The following is an 18,406-nucleotide window of genomic DNA, read 5'->3' as shown; positions in this document are numbered from 1 at the left end:
CCTTGGCCAAAAATATTCAGAGATAAACCAAAAATCCTTCATTAAATATCTCTGTCACTACGGTTTAGTTGCAGATGTAGAGGAAGGAGTAGATAGATTATTTAAAGTAAAAAAGCTAATTAGGGTTGGCTGACAGAGCACTGAATTTCACTTTGAAGAATGGGACAGGTTTTTCCATGACTGAGATGGTAGAATGTGATCAAAACATTATTAAATCCAAAGCATCCAGCTTCCTTCCAGCTCCGCGTTTGTTTCCCCAGCAGGCTCTGCTGTCCAGGCCACTTTTTTTTTGAGCTGAAAAATCATCAGCAATTTCCACAAACAGCCCTTCAGCACAAGGCAGAGACAAGCCTCTAGAGCACATGGGGGCAAGGACAGAGGTTTTAACAGCTGGACCCCTGCCCCAAAAAGACGGTGACTGAGCTTACGCATTAGTTTTAGAAGTCAGAATTCTCCAGTTTCACAGGGAAGCTTGTTACGTAGCAATTAAGGCACGTCAATATTTTATATAAACGTGCATGCTCTGGCTCTGTGATCATTTTAGATTCTCTAACTACCAGGAGCTCCTAAAAGAAAACATCTTAGGAAAGCAAAATGAGTAACACAAATGCTTTTTACCCTTTAAGAAAAAAAATAAAAAAGCAGGCAATTGCCAGTGTCTGCCTAATGTAACAGAACCGAGCCTGTGCCCAGCGACTCCGAGTGAAGGGTTTGGGGGAGGCCCGTGTCTGGCTCTTGTCAGAAAGCTTCTCATTTAGGAACGTGGATTCACATTTTTGATTATTGATTGAAAATGTATCTTCTCCATTTTGCAGCTGATAAAACTAAAAAGGGTATTTAAAATTGGGCTCCTGTGACAAGTTATTACTTCTTTCTCTTCCCCCCCTGCCCTAAGAACTGCACTTAAGTAACTGTACATAAAGTGTTTTAAATCACTAAAGGTTCTAATAAAAACCGTGAGGTTAGTCACTTTATAAAAGCCTCTATATTTTCCTAGTTCATCCATTTACATGGTTACATAGATTTGTATTTCAGTGTTACACGGATCTTAATCTTTATATCATTTATCCTCGGAGTGCCGGGAAGCAATCACGTACCCAGGGTTTGTACTTTGTGCACAGGAGACTACGCCTCGGTTCACACAACGTCCGTGCAGAGCAGGATTTCAGCTTCAGTTTGCAAATTTTTCCTGATCCTGGGTGATCAAGAAAGTGGGGTAAGAACATAGTGAAAAAATAGCTAACGGTGATGGAAAGCAATTCTTATCTGCTTTGGAAAGGTTCAGTTACTCTGGAAGAAAAGCTTTCAACAGGGCCAAGATAATTACTATTACATATTTCTGCACAACTTCAGAAAATAAAAAACAAGACCTAAAAAAAGTAAACACTGTAAAAAGGTCCCATTACTATTTCTTTCCTTTGCTGTAGATCTATTTTTGTGTTACAGATCCATCTTACTCACATTTGGCTTTGTTAATTCCAACTTATTTTGACTGTTTCCTTAGGCAGGTCAACACCCAGGGCAAACACGTGCAGGCTTCCAATATTCTTGAAATATTTTATTATAAAGCACTTCAGACAAACTTTGATTCAAAAAAAAAAAAGTTCTTATCTGTAAAAGGGAACTATTTTAAAACAACATTCATAAAGAAAATAGACTGTTCTAAAGCATCAACTTCAGTTAGAGCTCTTCTGTAATGAAATCTAAACTGATGGGTCAAGAGCTACTCGTTTTATATATACTCATGAAAGGGGACTAGGATGTTACACAGACATGGAGCATCATATCGTCGATAATGAAATGGGAACACTTGATAGTTAATTCTGGCCTGACAAAGCAGTCCAACATTTAAATATTTTCCAGTCCCAAAAGAGACAAACCATTAACATTTCTCATTCGCTCGTTAAGCCAGTCCTGGGTAAGGGTTAAAGCCACTTCAAAGCATCTAACATAAGCTCTTCATTTCATGTACTTCTCCTGTTGGTCAGCCAAGATTTTTGCTGAGGATTTGGCATCATAGAAAAGTTCATTTATTTCTTCAATATGCTCCTTCTCAATGCTGTCTTTCCCATTAATCTTGGCCAGCAGGTTAGCCGGGGTCAGCAGCTGCACAGCGTACCTGCGAGCAAACAGACGGGGCAGGAATTACAGCTCAGTCCCAGGGGACTGAGCGTGGGCAGGGGCGGGGGAGCTGCTGGGAAACACGCGGCTGCTGGACCCCCCCCAGCATTCCCTACAGGAGGGAAGGCGAGGATTCCCCCTCCCTGCTCTTCACGGGGGAGGGCTGTCTCACCTCCCCCTGTGAGTTACCCCTCGGGTAACAGTCACACCTCAGAGAAAAGCCGACTGCGCTCCACTCACCTTAAGGTTGTCTTGGTACCGATTTCCCCTAAATGGTTTAGAGCTTCTTCACTAATATTAATTCCTTCTGTCTGAGCACGAAGTTTTATGATCTGTTGGGATGAATGAATAAGTGAGGTACCAGCCCGAACAATCAACATGTTAAACTGCTCCGTTTAGTAACCGGAAACTGTCAGCTTACATGAGACATGCTAAAAACCAAGGTGCTGTGAAGAGTTATCCTACCACAGCTTAGCTAAACTAGAATTTGTAGAACTCTAAGTGTCTGAATAGGCAAATAAAATGTTCAAAAACCAGTTATCACAAAAGGCAGGTGAAGTAACATGTCTGGAGTCCCAACTCTTCAGGGTAACTCTGCGTGGTTAGCAAAGCGCATCTGCTAACAAGGAGCAGAATATGGAACTTACACCAGCAAAGAGAAGAGGTACGCAGGAAGGATGAGGCAGCTGGAGTCCTGCGGGCAGCTACGCCAGTTCCACTGCAAAATTTAGTATCGCTCCGAAAAGCCCTACAGAGAGCTGTGCCCTTTCCTCAGCAGCTCACAACACACTTTTTATTCAATTGACAAGAAGATAGTAAAATAAATCAAAAAGTTACTTTCTATGATTCACCTATTCCTGTAAGAAGAAAAAAAAAATCACTAAGAAGAATCTAATCTTTCAAGAACAGTCTCAGGCTTGTACCAGTTTGAAGATCTTTACAAAGTTGGGGAGCAAGATATCACCAATAAGCCGGAGCATATAAAGCTGTAACAAAAGTGGCACAAGTCTCTCGATAGTCCGTATTACCAGCTGAGTGATAAGGGGCAGACTGGATAATGATGTTGTGTTGTGGTGCTGAGATAACTCTGGAACTGCAAGCCTCATATAATACAGGTATTTTTCACTTTGGCAGCTTTGTAAACAAGATATCAAGAAGCACTCGTTTAAATTAAAGCCATAAAAATGCGCTCGGGGAGTCAGGGTAGGGAGCAGAGGAAAGAGAGGGGCTTGAGACGGCAGGAAGTCAGGCTAAGATATTAATACTATTGGCAACGCTGCTGCAAATTGCAATTTCAAATTCAAGATCTGTTTTCTATCTTTGAGATCGCTCCAACATGACTTTCCATCCATTCAAATACTGCTCCTTTGCTCTTCCCCTTCTGGAAACATGGCACGTTGAACTCCACGGCTTTAACAACTTCTAAAAAGAACTTTTTATCTAGCAACTGGGTAGAACCTGACTGAAGGATCGAGGCCCAAGCCATTAACCCAGCAAATACATAGATAAGTAAGTTGCTATGAAACAGGAAAAGAAGTGTTTATCGGGGAAAATACATTAGGAACAAAAAGCCCCAGTTTTCTAACTCTATCTAACAGCAGGCACGTATGCAAAGAAGGCTGATTACAACACACCCAACTAGCATATGCATGGAAGAGAATTTTCTTCTTATTCTGTTTGCCCTAAGGCACAGGGGGTCCTGCTCTCAGAGCAGAGCTACACAATGGGATTTCGACTTTATCAACACAAAGAGAAATATTTTGAACTGGTTATGAACAAACTTTCAGTAGACAAATGGACAATTCTTGTGCTGATAAACAAATCAACTGTGAAAGGCCAAGGCAGAGTCTCACACGGAAATGTCAACAGTGAAAACTTCTTCCTAGCAGGAAGAAACAGGAGCAAAAATAAAGAAATAAATTTATGGACCTCTTCTTTTTAAACCCCCTCAACTGCGCTTAGTTAGAAACCAGAGTTAAGTGTAATAGCTCCTCCTCTTCTCCCAAGAGGAGAGGTCATTCAAAAACCTTAATTTAAGGGAAGATGAGATTATCTGACTGTGGGAACATGATTTATGGGACATAACGTCTGGACTCTATTTTTAGCTTTAGGAAACGCTACTGTAAACACCTCCTCTCCCCCACTCCTGGGAGAGTGGAAATCCCAGCACTCACCCAGCTCTTCTGAAACCCAACAGTTCAGAAAGGAGCTCTGTAACAGTGGTTTATCTGCGAGGTAACACAGCACACGAGGTGGGTATTATATGCAGCAACCGTGACAAAAAGGAACTACTCCTAATACCCAAACGACACAAAATTCACGTGCAGTACAGGGAAGCCCAGACAACAGTCTTTAACATCTCCCAGCTGAGTAAAAGCCACACTTCAAAATCTGTTTTGTATACAGACAAAACATAATCGTGTTATTAAACCACTGGGCTGCTTCTACTGTGATCTGTGCCATAATGCTTTGAAGTGTCCTTTTAGGTATGAAAAAAATCATCCTGAGGACGGCTCCTAACAGCCGTATGTGAAAAGCTCCTCAAAGGGAGTGAAATGAAGCTTTGCCTCGACGTTTATATTCGATAAATGCCTCGGCTTCACCTTGGCACTTCCCCAGCAGCAGGAGACTATTATCTCATGACAACGCTCTCCTCCATTGACACTATCTCTTAAATAATACAAAGAATTGACATGATAAACCGTAATGTCTTCTGCATCGTGTCACTTGGCAGCATTGAGACGCTAATGAGGGGGATCTTTGACACGGTGCATCATAATGGCACCCGCGCGCTATAATCGATACACGATACATTGTGGTGGCCCCACAGGACAAGTTTCAAGCATTCAGAAGCGTATCTCTGCCACACGTACTGTGCTTGCGCTTCCCAACTTGACTGGGAGCATGAAAATCCTCCCAGTTTCAGGGGACAGGAGGTTACAGCTGTAGTACAGGGCGTAAAGGCAGAAGCTTAGTGTGTGAAGTTGCGTTCCTCAAGCCCTCTCATCTTTTAGGTGGAGGAACAGCCTGAGGTCTGGGGCCAAAGGTCCCAAAATGTGACATTTCATCTCATACTAACTGAAAACGCACGGCCTGCTGGAACCTGCAAACTCTACGGAAAGCACATCTGCAAGAGAAGGTCAGCAAGCACTTGCCACGAGTGAGATGTCACCTTTAGCTCCAGGTAACGCTGCCCCGTACAGCTCAGTGGGTGGCACTCAGAGAAACTGGACGCACAGTTCCGTGCCCTCAGGAAGGCGTAAGCTTCCTAGAACAAACCCTGGTGACCACCACGTGTCAGACAGCTCGGCAGCAACAGCACACCCAGACGGAGCAGGCCTCCCGGGAGACCAGAGCCGCGGGGGCTTTGCAGGCTTTCCCTCCGAACGCCGCACATACCTGCTTCATCTCCTGGGGTGTGTACAGCATGGTTCGGATAATCATCACTCTGTCCAGCAGGTCCAGCGGTATTCCGTGAGGAGACACGACATCCTCTGTGCCTCTGAAGGAGACACAGAAAGGGATCAGATACTATTCCGAGTTCAGCTTACTGATTTGACTAAAGCCAGTTGTTAAGTGACTACACATCCGCTAGTTTACATCTCTTGTGTCTCCCCTCAGAGACACCCCCCCAGATGGAGACAGGAAACATTCGACTCTGAAGTTGGCACTGGGCAGGCCCAGGGAAATGGATGCTATTTCTGGAGCTATTAAACATGCTGCTCAAAAATCGGTAGAGGTGGTGCTTTCCTTCACGCCTCCCTGCATTGTAACTTACAGTACAGTCTTATCTGATGTTCCAAGGTATCTTCCAGCAAGGAACAAATCATTCTAAGTTATTTAGCAGTATCAGAAGAAATTATATACACTGTCATCCCTTTGGAGAACATCCCTTCTTGCTGAGCAAGCCATCACCCTGCTCAGTCCTTCCCCCAGTCCCTCCAGTGAGTACTGCAGTGGTTGACATCCCACACTTGCCACCCAGCAAATTGAGAAGTGGCGGTCTGTAGAGAGCAAAACATATCCAGATTTCACAAGATCTGCAGAGACTGCAGGTAAAAACAGTGAAGTGCTGGCAGAGAACTCCATTTCCGAGTCTGGTGCTGGTGCTCAGGCACTACAGCTTTGGCCATGGTCCTCCTTGGGAAATGAATCAGAACACCTGCTGCACTCCCGAGCAGATGGTGCCCTCTCCTCTGCAATGATCCCTTCTGGTCCGAGGTTACAGAATCAACTATTCCATCTATACAATTAATATTTTCCCAATCCTTTTAAGAACCACCAGCAGGCAAATCAGAGCATCGCTAACTACTGAAGACAGTGGTATAGAGTTAAGAGCTTGCTTTTAATGGCTTAATTTAGCAATATTAGACACAAGTATTACATGGAAAACTTCCTTTCATAAATCACAGTTTTTTCATAACAAGATCTGCAGTGAATCCATGCTGACAGATGTCTATTTGCTCTGCTTTCACAAGACAGCCTCTTTATGCCCTGGCAAAGAAAGTGCTGCCATGTCCACCTTAAACATTTCTGAAGGGCTTATCACCTTCACTTCTAAGCAATGCAAACGGAGAAAGATTAATTCCAGATGAGCCTCTAAGAGGGAAAGGAATAGCTGGTTACACAGCTGAATTAAATCAATTTAAAGAGTAGCAATCACTGCTAATGACAGCTTGTTTAGACATAATTAGACCTAGACCACAAATTAGCAGTAGACCTTACAGAAGAGTCTGAAAGAGGAGAACACTTTTACTGAACGCACAAAGAACGTGTTGTGTGGGTGCAAGATACTGAAGTGGAGGCACGAACTGGCCTGGAGATGAAAAACAAGTTAGCTGGCAAGAATGAAGAATCACAAAAAGCCAAACCAACATTGCAGGAAAGAATGAAGAGCAGGGAGAGGCTGACCTGTGACAGGCTTTAGCAGTAAGAACAGGAAGCTGAAGCCTGAGCAGTGAGGATAGCAAACAGCAGAATAATCCAGAAAAAGCAGGAAACTGTGGAATCAGGTTTGTAGCCCCGGTGCTTCTGTTGTCCCTAACGTGCAAGTGACAGAGGTGTCGAGGTATCCAGTGAGGGGTAATTGTCACAGGTCAGGCAGGAAGCCAGTCAGCAGCTGTTAGATGTGTCAGGGGAAACAGGAGGAGGAATTCCATCCTGCTGTCACTCAGCCAGCCTGGCATTAAATGCTTGTCCCATCATGAAGATCCCCAGCAGTTCCTGAGCACCGATGCAGCTTCCAGCCCATGCAGGGTGTTATCACAGGTGTCGCAGACAAAAGCCTTCGAAAATGGTAACTCTACTGATACAGCTAATTCCAACGTTTACGGACCAATGCAAACTGGAAAACTCAAGTTCAGACATCGTACCTGATAACGCAGTTTCCTCGATTGGAAGCGAAGATGACAATGGGGGAAATGGAGGACTCCAGGGCTCGGTGCAGGTATGTGAAACACTCAATATCCAGCATGTGAACCTCGTCTACAAAGAGCACACCCGGGACTAGCTCTGCGATGCCTTGATCAATGTATTTATTTACCACCTTATTTATCTCTCCTCGAAGTTTGTCTGAAAACAAAACCAAACTGTTAGGTGTTCTGCTAGTGAACTACAGGTCTGTATGAAAGCCTTAAAGGAACCAAGATTCTCATTGATTTTTTTTTTAATTTTTTTTTTTTAATGGTTTGGAATCTTACTGCCACAAGGAAAATCTCTGTGACACTAAAATTCTGTGGCATTCATTCCTGTATTGGGGAGATATCCGTGCAAGAAAATATTTCTAAACTGAACTTCTCACACTTAATTGGGATAGTCTGTTCCTTCTCATTGCTTGTAAAAACACTAGGATTTTTGTTGGTTTGGGGAGTTTGGCAGGGGGCAAGTCAGTCAAACTTCAGTTTAAAACATGAAATTTAGTTTCCAAGCATGGCTGAAAAGAACATCACTGAAAGAATGAAATATTGCTACTGTATTTCAGTAAAGTTGTGTTTAACAAAAAAAAAAAAAAAAAGAGATAGGGCTATATAAATTTCTGTGAACATATGGATCTCAAAGCTATGCAAGATGTTACATCAATAAATCTGACATCAGAATAAGCAAAGTGACCTCTGGAACAGACGAAATACTTCAAAAGACCACCATTCCAGTTAGGTATTGAAACAGACTTTGATCTAAATTTAGATAGTCACTTACTGAAACACCATCTCTTTCAAAGCAAAGAGAATAGATCTTTCTGTAGGTATTTTTTTTCTCCAATGATCTGTAGTTAGGAAAAGCAGCAGTGCACTTAAAGCATCAAATCAACAGGCAGCTGCTACAGAGGTGCCTAAACCAAACCAAGGTTAGAGACTTTAGAAGCCATTTTTCTCCTCCACAGAAATTCAGCGTGCTGGCTTCACTTAAGAATGCACCCTAACAGTTTTTTAGATTTTTTTGTGGTTGCTGTTCAGTTTGGCTCTTCGTCAAAAGGGTGAACCTCACACTCTCTGGCAGGAATGTTTTGAAAAGGGGGAAGGCACTGGTGTTCCGACTCCTCCTCTTCAGGAAGAGGGGTGCAGAGTACAGGATGTATTTATGACTCTGTGTGAACCAGTAACGTGTTGTTTCCAGCCACTCCAATTCTAGCAGCTTTTGAAAATCTGAATATTTATGAATAAGTATTATAATCTGTATTCCTTTAGAGATGCTGCATGAGTAACCCTATTTTTAATCCTTTTCTAACTAGCAAACATATAGGTTATGTTGGTCTAAAAATAAGATGCAGGATTCATACCAGTGATTTCAGTTTTCTTAGGTTTCATCAGTTGTCCCATCATAGAAAGGATGTCTTGCCCACCCTAGGAAGAGAAAGTTACAGATCAGCTATGAGTTCTCGTACTGAACACGTACCTTCAGAATTTTATAAATCAGGAATTGGTTGAAGAAGTTGTTTCTTGCAGTTAACTTGATATTTTGCATTGGCACGATCATCTGTCAAAGGTTAGGTCCGGGCAGCAGTATCCTAAACTTAATCATTTCACTACCTCCTCACCCCTTCTTTAGCCTTGTTCATTCAGGGAACATGAAACAACCAAAATGAGATACCCTCTTCTCAAAAGTCCTCCCAGAGAAGCTCATACGGACCGAAATCGTCAGGGAACACAGAGACTAAGATTGCCTGTATGCACGGTACAACCTGTCAACACAGGAACCATTATTCTGAGTTTTAATACTTCTGAATACAATGATTTTTATCAGGTAAGTGATTTTGATGGGAAAAAAAAAAGTGATGTTTATTTTGAAATTGAGTAGGTTAAGAGGTTGCATTATCAGACTGTAGGGATGCCAGCCTTTAAACAAAGAGACTCTATTTAGTGGCTTTTGTTTACGACACAGATGGAATTCCCTCAGTACTGGGTTTATGTTAAGATACAGCAAGGAGCAATCCTCCTCTAGTCTCACTATTTTTTCTGCAGTATGCTCAGAGCTCTACTGAAAGTCATGAGGAAGTTTAACAAGAGGTGATGAAACATTTCTGAAGGAAGCAGGGACGCCAACAGAATCCATAGCACTCAAAGTCAGTCACCTTTTATCACAGTGCTTGCAGTTTCCATTTAACGGCCACAAAGCCACAAACACAGAGCAGAACACGCTGATCTGCATTCAGAACTTTCAGTAAATAAGACGATGCAGATCTAGCTGCTGCTGCTACCTCTCATCTGTAGGCAACTCTCCTTTGGGAGAGAGAGCAATAATCTCTTTCCCTGGTCAAGAGGAGCAGCCCGTGCTGTTCTTTTTCTGCAGGGGCTGGAGCACAGTGGTGGAGGGAAGGAGAGGGCTAGGCCTGGCTTATGCATGAACTGTGAAGGTAGCGGATCCCGAATATCCACACGGAAGCTCTGCTACGGCTAGAAGGCTGTTCTCTGTAGCCTTAGGGAATACACTCTGACAAATATTCCATGAGCAGGTGCATGAATCCTAACGCATCCTTTAGGGAGGGGCACTGGGGCAGCCACGTGCAGCACCACCTCCCTGAGAAGGGGAGCAGGGGCCTAACACCTACTGCTCCTCCTACAGGGGAACCTTTGGGGGTGCTTTAGGACAGCTCAACTTTCTCCATCTCCCGGATTATTCTAGTAAGCATCACATCTTATGTCAAATATTTTTTCTGTAAAGACTTCATCTGTGGAGCCAGATACCTGAGGTCGAGCATTGGCCACATCCAAGTCGTGCAGGGTGACATCCTGGATAATTTCCTTCTTCTTGTGCACGTCGCCCTTTGGCAAGGGAACATACTCTTCAGCTTCAAGGTCAAATTCCGTAGCATAGATATCACACCTGCCTTGCCTCTGAGGAAAAGCAAAGAAGAGAAACCCAGGTATAGAATTAGTTTCAGTGCCAAAACCTTGAGTGACATGAACTTGATAAAGGCTTAGTTCACAATTCCAGCCCTGACAAGCTTCAGCTGACAATTCAGACATCCCACTCCCTGCTTAGCAACAGGCACACCCTATCTACTGATCAAAGCTCAAAAACTCTGTTGAAAAACACCTGATATTTCCAGTGGTAAGAATATTCCACTCCTCTCTCCCCTTCTTTTAACCGTATGCAATTCTTGCTAAAGGACAAATCCAGCAGATTAACTAGAGATTGGGAGAACTGTTCAAGACTCCTTTGTAGGTGGGTGATTTATTATATGATACAAAATATTATGCTCATCCATTAAACACCAAGTATCGCTGTACACTACTTTCTAAATCAGATACGAAAAGAATGCTAACTAATGCAGTATTCCCTTCTACATGTATATATCTTGTGGAGAAAATACCAGAGAGATAAAAGAAAGATTAAATACGCTGCACATGTCAGCCTGAAAATGACTAAAGTTGTTTGCTTTTTTCCCCCCTTGCCTTAAAGACGTCTCGCTCTTACAGAACAGAAAACTCATCCAGACAGCATCAGTGATAGCTTCCTTGCCAGATGACCTTAATTGTGAACCAGATGACCACGTTCTTTCAGTGCAAGAGAGAGTTTTCTCTCCAGATAAGGAAAACACTGGGCTCTTTTTAAAACTTCCATGTAACCATTTCATGTCAGTTAAGGTTATTAAATCGGAGAGCCTTCTGACAAAGGCAGAGAAAGGTCTGCAAGAATACATACACCTCCATAAAAGTGCAAAACTTTTCTTTTACCTTCACGGCTCCGCTGTTTGCTTCAATATAAATAACGTCACCAGTTTCCACTCGTTCTTTCTGCAAGCTTTCAAATATGCTTGGGTCCAGCTGGAGACAAGCAAACATCACAGGTGGTCAAAGCAGTTCCAGGTGGTTATGGTAATCAAGGAAAAAAAAATTCAGCCTGAAGCCCACTCCCAACCAGACAAAATTCAGCTGCATCTCCTCTCAACAAAACCTCTAGGATTTTATAAAGCTGTAACACTTGGAGTAGCAATAGAGAATAAATCTGAAAGATGATGCACAGAACTTACTTTCTTACAAAAAAAAAAAAAAAGAAAATCTGCTGTCTGAAGGAAGTGATGGTGAGTGCCAGAAATACGGTAACAGTCACCATCACAAACTATGCCTTTGTGTAACATGACAGGATGTTTATACCTAGGGAGCAGCACTCGTTTGCTTTCTCGCAAAACTTTTATAAAAAAATCTGGCTATAGCATTGAATTAGGTTACTTGAATTCTTGAGTCTTTATCCTCTGTGGAGCTCTGTGAGGGAGAGTGGATGCGGAATACATTAGATGCTTTTGTTTCCCTCAGTACATGTTTATTCACTTTGCTCTGCATTTTCTTGTTTGCAGAGTGAACAAATGCAAGATGATACTTAACCACAGAGACAGCTCTCAGTTCTCTCCTACTCTAACTGACAGGGAAATTGGACAACACGGACAGAGACTTGTACAAGAAAACAAAGGGAAAGTGGGTCTGAGCTGGCAACGTACCAGCTCAATTTCCAGTTCTCTGTCAAATACTCACTAGAGCATTCCTCCCCGTGTAGAAAGAAGGGATGTGACAGAAAGGACAATTTATACAGAAGCAGGCAAGATTTCCCAAAACCATCCTCAAAAATTTGGTTGAGAATCAGGAAAGCAAAACAAACAAGACCTTTCTTGCCTGTTTGTTATCATGAACATGAATTTATAGCCAGGGTCAGCATGAGCATATCACAGGCTGAGCTAGATCATAGTTCAGATTCCCAACTCAGCCTCTTTTCCTGTGGTACTTAGTAATGCTGCAAAACTGCATCAGGATCTGTTCCTGCTTAAACTCGCCTTTAACTCGTTGAAGACATACGAGTGTGTGCTGCCAAGTAGGAAAATAAGAGGAGCTGCTCACTGAGCGATGAGATTATCCCCAGTTTCAAGACTAGCAGCTGAGTATTCTCCCTAAAGCAGATAAACATACACACTCAGAGGTAGAATAAAGCTGTCATCAAAAGAAAACATCCTTCTGGCATCCTCACTCTACAGAGATAGGGACCAAGAGCTTGAAATGGAAATAAGAAGTGCTAAAAATAGAAGATGTGGACCTGAAATACCTAAGGAAATTTCTGAGACTCCACCGTACATACCTTCAGCTGTTTGGTTCCCTTGGCAGTTTTGAGTCCTATAATTACGTGGCTGATGGTCTTGCCATACCCTCCCATAGGATTCTCAGTCTCACATGGAGTTAGCTCTGTGACCTCTCCTTCATAAACCTCCTTGGTCTCTTTAATCCTCAGCCCTGCAAGAAATGGTTTAGAATAGTTTCAGCACACAAAGCAGTGGCCATATACACTCGGGAGTCTGCTGCATTGCTGCCAGCAGAATGTAACTTCTTATTAGGCTACATTACATTCAATGGTCATTTTTTACTTTTAAAAGTAGAAAGAAGAATTATTCTTCTCTTCTTCAATATTAAGTGAAAATATTCATCCTGTGTCATTAGAATGAAAGTTCAGCCCAAGTTCTGACCTGCAAAGGACTTCAATAAAGTCTAAGAATTTCTTTTGTTTGTTATTATTAGTTCTTGAAGCAAATGTCAGTATCCTCTCTCTTTTCCCTCCCCCAAAGAGGGGATTTGCTTGATTTGTTCCCCTACACTGCAGTCAGAGCAACAGATCATATTCTGAAACTAGTGACACTAATGGGACTGCGAGTTTTAGGCAATTTTGGGGCCATGAGAAGAGCTGTGCAAAGTAAAGAAAGACAGGAGAAAAACGTAACTCCATAAAAAACTTTACATTTTAGCAACCGAGTTAAAAAAAAACATAAATTAACAGGTATAGTGTTAGAACCTCATAAAATTAAGAAAAGGTTAATGAATAATTTAAAATTTTTTTCAACTTAATAGCAAGAGATTAGCTAAAGTTTAGCAGAAACTGCTATAATGTACATTTGAAATTTGTAATTCAAAATAGCTGACAATGGCATCCTTACTTGGTTGCTTTTCAGACAGCCGAACAATCATCATACTATCTTCTGTTCTAGTCACAGCTATTGTCATTCACTAAGTTATTTTAAATTGATGAGTAATACAGAGCCGAAGAGCTTTAGGGTTAGACTGTTCCAAAGAAAAACCACTATCATCACCACCACCACTACAATTATGCACGTTCTAACTACATAAAAGTTCAAAGAACCCACATCTGAAGAGACTCTATAAAGTATTTTATGAGACACACATGCCATACCAAAAATAATGAATGGGCTGTAACAAGATATAAGGAAGTCATCCTGCCCAGTCTGAGGCTATTAGGCCTTTATAAAACTTTCCTTGTTCCATAACTTTTCATTTTGCTTTGAAATAGATCAGACACTTCACCAGTAATCTGGAGTTGCTGATAGGGGAATATAAAGAACTGACGAGTACGGGTCTGTCTCCCTCTGCTGGGCCCAAATTAAGGCCAGGATTTGAAATGTGACAAATAGGTTAATTGTGGTTAGCAAGATAATTTCTTGGTAAGAAATGTTTGTTTTCTCTTATTCAGCATGACGTTAGAAGTTCGATATGAAGTTAATTTCAGCAATTTAAAGAGAGTATTTTTCAGGTATGCCACAAGATCAGACAAAAAAAAATTTATGAACCTTTCAGTTATAAAACTGACCTAGACAAGGCTACATCACACAGGCTACCTATGCAAGGAACGTGGAGCAACGTGGGAATCCGTGCAGCAGAAGTGCTGGTGCTGAGAACGGGACGTTAACGAGTTTGCTTTTCCTTTTGGTTTTGTTCTGAAACCTTCAGCACAAGCTCTATGCTGCTCTGAAAGACTGGAAGGCCATTTGTGCTTGGGGTATATTTTGCATGCTGCTAAAGCGTATCTCCCAGTCTCATTTCATCCGAAAAGAATCCAATTGCCATGCTCAGAGTCTGTTCCACAACCTCGAGACCTGCTTCACAAGCCTATAACCGAAGCGCTGTGCTCAGGCAGACCCGGCTGCAGGAAACACTCAGATGCACGTGATCTGAACAGAGGTAATTGATGCTTTGAACTTGCTGCTGATTATCCTGTTCTCCAATGAATCTGCATGTATCAACCACGAACTTCATTCTCAAAAGAGTTCTTAATCAGAGACATTACTTACAAATCAGACTCGGGAGTCTACGCTGGCAGTTGTGGGCTCCTTCACGTTTTGGTTCAACAGCACTGCGTGGAGTTAAATAGTGCCCGTTTGATATACTGGCACTTACAATTTGGAGACAGAGGGAACAGATATGCTATTTAAGTGGCTATTCCAGCAGTCATTTTTTACTGCAACTGAGCTCTAACATTAGCTACTGTCATCACCCTTGCCAGCTGCTAATAAGCTCTATACAGGATTAATCGCTCTCAGTTGAATTTTTTTTTAACCTGTACAACAACTCCATCTTCTCATTTCCCACTCTGTCCTTTTACATTTCCTACATATTATAAACTCCGTAGTATACCCCAAACAGTACGTGGCCAGGAGACGGTATCAAGTCTGTTATTAAAAGACTCTCAACACTACAATTCTGTAAACTCAGTCACTCTCGTTTCCTTATATGGTGATGAGTCCAAACCAGTCAGAATCTGTTGTTTCCAAGAAAAAAAAAAAAAAGTAGAAAATGGATGTTAAGATCTCTGATAATTTTTATAAATGGAGGTGGCTAAACCCCCTCAAAGTAAAAGGCGTAATATGAGCAATAGATGCTGTATACAGAACCTGCTAACAATAAATCACACAAAAACCCTCAATGAATACTTCAGGTGCTGGTCGACAAATGAGCTGAAGCTTCTCTTGCACCCAGTCACCGCTGACACTGCACTGTGCACACAGAATCCTTTTTATAAAAACTCACCCTTGTACATTATTTATTTACCAAGCAGGGAAGCTCAAACATACCCAAGATTTAAAGGTGGTTAGTAGTCCTTTAAAATATTTCAGATTTTTTTTTTATGCTGATAAAAATATCCAATAAAGATTGTGTTATGAAAATGTGACATGGAATTCAACAGAAAGGAATAAAAGAAGTTCCATCTTTCATTAACACTAATATTTGTTTAGAAGTGTCTCTGTTGACATCCAGGGAATGCAGGGAACTAACAATGTAGCTGGCTGTTAAACCTCCGAGAGTTAAAATACTGCTATCTCTGGAAATGACAACATGGATGGCGTGAGTTTCACCTCTTGGTTCAGGTTTCCAAATCTCTGACAGGGAACTTCATCACATCAAGGAAATTTTGCAGACTAGTCAGTCTCTGGCTTCCCTCCCCCAGGCCCTACCAGATCCGTGGTAACTAGAAGGGCAGAGACTACTGAGAGCTGCTTTCTTATAAAAGTCAATGGAATACTTTTGTTTCATTGCAGAACTGAGAGACTTCTTCACCTCACTGCCACCGAATACCGTGATGAAGTCCAAGGGGAAACGTGGTACAGAAACCAGGGAAATTAACTGTTAATACGTTCAGTCCTAAAATCAGTTAGGCTATCTTTAGCCAATCCTCATACAAACACAGGCCACTTCTAACTGCATTTATCAGCTGTCAGCAGCGATCACGTAAGAGATTTTAGATACTCACTGAGGCTGTGTTGCAAATTTAACCAATTTACATCAAGCTTGTAAAAGCACTCAAGAACCGAGGAAGACATTAAGTTATTTATTTTGTTGGCATGGAACTTCCTTTGTGCTTGCTGGAATACTAAGTCAGGCTGACACTACTATTTGGGAGTCCCTGATTAAGACTGATTGCTTAGTGGGGTGAAATCATCGAAATAAAAGATGTGAGCGCATTTTTCTGTCTACAAGTATTTCTGCTAATGTAAGTAAAAATAATTTTTTCTTTCAGCTTTATTCAGTCACAGGCAAAATCAGGAGAAGAACCTGGAGGATGAGAGGAGAATCTGGAGAAGCAGATTAAACCATAATATAAACCATAATTTAATTGTTGTAAACAGAAAACCGGACTCCACTAAGTGTGGAAGAGACTCACTTAAATTAAGATCAGCACTGAAAAAAGGAACACGCAATATTCTGAAAACCACCACGATCACTGAAAAGTTTTTCCTTTTCAGATGACCAGAAAAAGCAGAGTAAGTATCATGCAAATACTTAATCCTTCCATTTTTCTGAAACTTACCAATTGCTCGTCGGAAGTTCTCCATCAGAACTTCTGTTTTCTTGATCTCAGTGGAATAGACCTCACTTCCAACCATAGGACAAAAGGGAACTTTACTTCCTAGTTCCTGAGCAATAGCTAACGCCAAAGCAGTCTTAAAGAAACCAGAAAATCCACACATTACTTTTTATGAGAATTAACAAAGAATTCTTTCTGCACAAAGTTAACTTTCCTCATCATATCACCCTCCCTATATCAACCATCAATTCAATATTAAGGCTATTCTGTTCGACATATATTTCTCATATATAACAACCCACCTCTGCCCAAAACAAGGTAGGCACATACAAAGTGACTTTTATCAAAGACTTATAAAACACCTTAAAGAAACAATACTGGGCATTTGAATTTGACATCTGATACAAATGCAGAAAGCCTTAAATATTATGGGGGAAAACCAAAATAAACAGAGCAAAAACTATTTAGGCTTTTAACATGAAATTAACTTCTAAGACTCTTCTTCAGAGACCACGTTACCTCTGTAAGCCACCAGAGGTGGTGCCATGCTAACGATGCCCGAACACATCACTGGATACTGCCAATGTCGATGACATGGCAAAATCAAACCGTAAAGCAGGAAACCATGGCAATGCATTGATGAAAAAAGTTTCAGTAGATGAAAGCATTATGTAACCGCTAGCCTAAAATGGTTTTGACAACAAATTAACATAAAATCGATTTGGAATTATTTTATTTCATATCAATGAGAAAAATACCTTGCCAGTGCCAGGAGGTCCTGCCAACAGCACAGCTCTGCCAGCCATCTTCTTGCTTTTGATGAGTTCCACTATAACCCCACAAGCCTGGAAGTTAAGTAAGTATTTACACTGTTAACACAAGCATTGCTGTAATACGTTTTGTTCCGAGATCACTAAAAGTGCTTAGGAATATTAGGTTTTGTGAGCCTGCTAAAAATAAAGATCATTTTAATTTCATGCACACAAAAGAGGGAGGCAGAAATCAGAAAAACCTACTTCCTACGATCATTTTACCAGACAGACGCTAAAAAAAATAAAAATCACAAGACGACGAAGTACAGCCTAGGAGTACAGACTATTTTGCCCCTCCTGGAGTTGCACGCATATATAAACGGTTAAAAATAAAGCGGGAAATTAATCTTTGACTTTCAGAACAACGGATCAGCTAAAGCACCAGCCCAGGGCCAGTCAGCGGACGGAAAGAGAAGCTCTAATCCCCACTTAGGCCAAATCTCTGGGTTTTTGGTACGTTTCGTTGCCTTCGATACGCCAATTTCTACGCCTAACCCCCCCGAGACAGTCACCCGCCCTTGCCGCTCGCTAGTGCGAGGAAGTGGCGGGGTAAGGAACAGCCGTGACTGCCCCCACGGCTTCTCACAGCAGCGGAACCCGCGGAGGAGCTCAGGTAAAGGCTTTCACTCACCAACGGGACTTGTAGGAGCCCCCAGCACAGACGGGACCGGGCCGGGCCCCCGCGATCCTCCACGGGCCCCAGGGGAGCCCGGCCGGGCCCCGCCGCCCCCCCCACTCACCTCCCGCGCATTCTCCTGCCCCACCAGCCCAGCCCCCGCCGGCTTGGCCGTGCCGCTCTCGTCCAGCCCCAGCCCCTTGACATGGCTGTGGGCGGCGATGCGCTGCGTCTTCGAGGTGCTCTTCACCTCCTCGATCTTCATGGCGGGGCAGAACCGGCCCCA

General features: G+C 42.2%; 1 protein-coding gene across 1 annotated transcript; it reads right to left on the bottom strand.

Annotated features, from left to right (window-relative positions):
- Positions 1–1,537: 1,537 nt before the first annotated feature.
- RUVBL1 (RuvB like AAA ATPase 1) lies at positions 1,538–18,400 on the bottom strand. Its single transcript, XM_026857519.1, has 11 exons — positions 18,245–18,400; positions 17,451–17,537; positions 16,696–16,828; positions 12,685–12,836; positions 11,295–11,384; positions 10,302–10,451; positions 8,897–8,960; positions 7,494–7,692; positions 5,521–5,623; positions 2,362–2,453; positions 1,538–2,119 (listed from the first exon to the last, which is right to left on the bottom strand). The coding sequence occupies exons 1-11, from the start codon at positions 18,383–18,385 to the stop codon at positions 1,960–1,962; spliced, it is 1,371 nt and encodes a 456-aa protein (XP_026713320.1). The 5' UTR covers positions 18,386–18,400; the 3' UTR covers positions 1,538–1,959.
- Between the last annotated feature and the right edge of the window lie 6 nt (positions 18,401–18,406).

This window comes from Athene cunicularia (genome assembly GCF_003259725.1).
Source record: "Athene cunicularia isolate RWA chromosome 12 unlocalized genomic scaffold, athCun1 chr12_part1, whole genome shotgun sequence".
NCBI lineage: Eukaryota > Metazoa > Chordata > Aves > Strigiformes > Strigidae > Athene > Athene cunicularia.
This window is presented reverse-complemented; position numbering and strand designations above follow the sequence as displayed.

What these genes read in the sequence shown, in the direction of transcription:
- RUVBL1 (XM_026857519.1), bottom strand. Translation starts at nt 18,385, where the DNA reads ATGAAGATCGAGGAGGTGAAGAGCACCTCGAAGACGCAGCGCATCGCC. An exon ending in GAACTTCCGACGAGCAATTG is followed by an intron (nt 12,837 to 16,695) that starts GTAAGTTTCAGA and finishes CATTTCTTGCAG; the next exon opens with GGCTGAGGATTAAAGAGACC. An exon ending in AGGGAACCAAACAGCTGAAG is followed by an intron (nt 11,385 to 12,684) that starts GTATGTACGGTG and finishes GCTTGTCTCCAG; the next exon opens with CTGGACCCAAGCATATTTGA.